Genomic DNA, 3629 nt, shown 5'->3' on the forward strand with positions numbered 1-3629 from the left:
GGAGCTGCTCTGGGGCTCGGCGCTAGGGGACACCAGGCCCGGGGGCGTGGAGGACTCGTAGCCCGAACTGGCGGCTGGGGAGGACTCGGAGCCCTGCGGGGAGGACTCATGGACCTGCAAGACAAAAGCCGGGAGGGGGGACCAGAGGGGACTGGGTGTGAGTGTAGCTGCTGTGAGGCCAGCCCCCCGCCCCCCGGGGACCCTTCCCACCCGGCGGCCTAGCCCTCCCTCCCGGGGCCCGCGGGGGTACCTTCATGTGCTTCCGCAGGGAGCTGGGGTGCGTGTAGGACTTGTCGCACATCTTGCAGAGATAGGGCTTGTCCGAGGTGTGGACGTGCATGTGCTTCTTCCGGTCGCTGCTGTTGGCGAAGCGCCGGTCACAGCCCTCGAATTCACACTGGAAGGGCTTCTCTCCTGTGGACGCAGACAGACGCGCTCAGTGGTGGCCACCCCAAACCCTGGGAGCCCTCGCCCCGGCTGCCCCAGGCCAGAACCTCCAAAGTGGTGTGTTGGAGGGAGAAGAAGGGAGAAGGAGGCTGAGTCTCTCCAACAGGTCGGATCCTCTCTCCCGCCCCAAGGGAAGATCCAAAATGCTTTTTTTTTGTCCCCCCGCCCCTACACCTTCTCCAACTAACACACCTGACCGTTTATTAGTAATTTGCCTATCTTCAGGCTTAGAGCTTGCGCACATAGCTATCAAATATGGGGTAACTTCCCGAGGCCCGGCCCGCCTTCCTCGGGGGCTTCTTGGATTTCCCAGCTCATAGCAAGTTGGTCTCGCCATGGAGAAGCTGTTATTATGACAAAATATTTGGGGCATTATGAGAATCACGCAGGCTGCGGGCTGCTGTCTGTCTCTGCTTGGGGCCAGCAGGCAATTACATTTGGAGTTGCTGTGTGTTGTCTGAGGCCCGGGACTGTGGATAGAGCCTGAGCCAGTATTTTTCATCCAAAATTCGGCAGATTCAATTAACCAGAATTCCAGTATCACACGCCCCCCCCCCTTTCTCCAATCTTTTAAAAACAATCTGGGAGGGAAAGATAAATATAAAAGGAAAGGCAGCGTTCGAATAACTGAGGAGAAATACATGCTGCGAGGCTTAGGGGCTGAGGTAAGGGAAACCTCTGAAAATATCCCTGTTTAATTTTCTCGCGATGCGGCCTCCTGTGGCCGGGATTCCAAACGCTGGGAGTCATTTAGAGGTGTGAGAACTCAAACACTGCTCCACTTGGAAAGGGGACCATTTAACGTGAAATTCCATTAGCACCTAAATTGTTGTGTGTGTGTGTGTAAAAGACATCCGCTCAGATACAGGACTCAAAAGCGAGCATTTCATGCAAATACATTTCTCAAATTTTAAACCTTGTTAAAAGCTTGTCTCGCACCTCCACTCCCTCCCTACCCAAAAGAGAACAATAGGCCGCTGGCGTATCCCCACTCCGGAGTAAATATTGACGGGGGAAGTTGCTAAAACATTTGGCTTTCTTTAGGAAATCGTCTGGCACGGTTTTGGCTGAGACCTGGTCCTAGATGAATAATCTATGAAGCGGGAGGAGCGTTCCTCCGCGGCTCCCTCTTCCCACGCTACGCTATCGCCCCGAGCAGCTTGGGGGTTCTCGCGGCCCGGGGTGTGGGTCCGAGTTAGGAATCGCAAACCCTCTGGTGCCCATTAGAGAAATTTCACAAACGGCTGCGAAACCACCGTAAAGTCCCCACGACTCACCCTCAAGATTGGCTTTAAAAACACTTTAAAAATGAGAAACGCTTTACAGCCCCAACTCACACCAGAATCACGTAATGGGAAACAGTCCTCTCGGGAAGGGCGTTTGGATCCGGAGGGGGAAAAAAAAAGAATGGGAAAACACACACGAGTCACTCCAGCTCAGACCATACACTCCGGGCAGAAAAGCACATCCACACCAGCTGCCAAAGCCCTCGCCAGGCTCGCTTCCCAGGCTCCGAGTTAGAACGCAGTTTCACCTCGTGCGTTCTCTTCTGGTGGGAAATTATTAACCGTGGCTGAGCCAACGAAGCAGTTGCATCACCCCGAGCATACATCTGATGTGATTCCTGGTCGTTTTAAACTCGATTTCCGCAGATGGAAAAAAAAAATCCCCAGCCCAATAATACTTTCATCTCCAACAAAAACATGCCGCTGGCTCGCTCGCTCGCTCGCACAAAAACATCTCCTGTCCCAGGGCCTCGGCTGGCTGTCGGCGCCCGGCATCCGCACACACGGAACACACACACATACACACACACTCCTCTCCACACGCACACAGCTTGTGTCCACTTCCCCCGTGGCGCCTCGCCCCGCTCCCTGTCCACGGTTACCTGTGTGTGTCCTTTTGTGGATCTTGAGGTTCTCGGAGCGCGCGAAGACCTTGCCGCAGCCCGGGAAGGGGCAGGGAAAGGGCTTCTCGCCCGTGTGCACGCGGATGTGGTTGACCAGTTTGTATTTGGCCTTGAAGGGCTTGCCCTCGCGCGGACACTCCTCCCAGAAGCAGACGTGGTTGCTCTGCTCGGGGCCGCCGACGTGTTCCACAGAGACGTGGGTCACCAGCTCGTGCATGGTGCTGAAAGTTTTGTTGCAGCTCTTCTTAGGGTTGCTCAGCTGCTCCGGGTCGATCCACTTGCAGATGAGCTCCTGCTTGATGCACTGCTGCCGCATGTAGCGGAAAAAGGCACCGGGGTGGTGGTGGTGGTGATGGTGGTGAGCTGCGGCCGCTGCCATGTTCATACCCATGTTCATATTCATGGGGCCGTACTGGTTGTGGAGTTGCGCCGCCGAGTAGGGGTCAGTCCGAGGGCTGGCCACTTGGCGGTATTGCTCTGAGCGCCCAAACACCTCGCCCGGCAGCCCAAGGCGCATCTGCCCGTTAAGCACATTCTGCGAGCCGTGCGGCCCGTGCTGCTCCGGGAGGCCGGGGAAGAGGAGGTGGCCCTGTGCGTCAGAGTGCGCGTGGTGCAGGCCGCCGGCGCCCGGCCCGAAGAGCCCGTGCTGCCCGCCGCCCGGCGCCGAGTCGCCGAAGCCGCGGCTGCGAAACAGGAAGTCCCGGGTGGAGTTAAAAGGCGGCCCGGAGTAGGAGCCAACGTGCGCGGCGTGGGGTCCAAGTGCGGCGGCGGCGGCGGCAGCCGCCGCGGAGCCGGGATAGGCGCCGGGGCCCTGCGACGTGAACGCCGAGCTCTGGCCCGGGGACAGTTCGTGCGCGCCGGGGTTCAGCTTGAAGGCCCCCATGTGCGCGGCGGCCGAGTCCACGAAGCCGTTCTGCGCGGCCGCCAGGCTCAGTTCGCGGTCTTGCATTTCGGCGGCCGCCGCCGCCGCCGCCGCGGCCGAATGGTGATGGTGGCGCGCGAAGCTGCCCACCCCGATGGCCGGGAACTGCGGCCCCGCGTCCAGAAGCATGGCCAGCACGCCCGCCCGCCCCGCCGACCCCGGCGAGCCTCGCGCTAACGCGCCGCCTCAGGTCCTTCTCTCCCGGTCCGTGAGGTTGAGTCGGGAGGCCGCCGGGCTCCGGGGCGCGCAGGCGGCGGTGGTAGCGGCGGCTGCAGTCCCAAGAGCCGCGCTCGTGCGCCCGCCGCCTCCGCCGCCGCCTGGATCTGCCTCCGGCAGCCGGGCACCGAGCGA

The 3629-nt window shown here is 60.0% G+C and overlaps 1 protein-coding gene across 1 annotated transcript in view; it reads right to left on the reverse strand.

Moving 5' to 3' along the window:
• Positions 1-3407, reverse strand: part of Zic2 (Zic family member 2) — a 3645-nt gene extending 238 nt beyond the window's left edge. The window contains exons 1-3 of the mRNA XM_013022959.1: positions 2336-3407; positions 251-414; positions 6-114 (exon numbers count right to left, since the gene is read on the reverse strand). Coding sequence (XP_012878413.1) covers positions 6-114; positions 251-414; positions 2336-3407 — 1345 coding nt within the window. The remainder of the gene's footprint in view (positions 1-5; positions 115-250; positions 415-2335) is intronic.
• Positions 3408-3629: the final 222 nt, after the last annotated feature.

Source organism: Dipodomys ordii, unplaced genomic scaffold (genome assembly GCF_000151885.1).
Source record: "Dipodomys ordii isolate 6190 unplaced genomic scaffold, Dord_2.0 Scaffold65, whole genome shotgun sequence".
Taxonomy (NCBI): Eukaryota; Metazoa; Chordata; class Mammalia; order Rodentia; family Heteromyidae; genus Dipodomys; species Dipodomys ordii.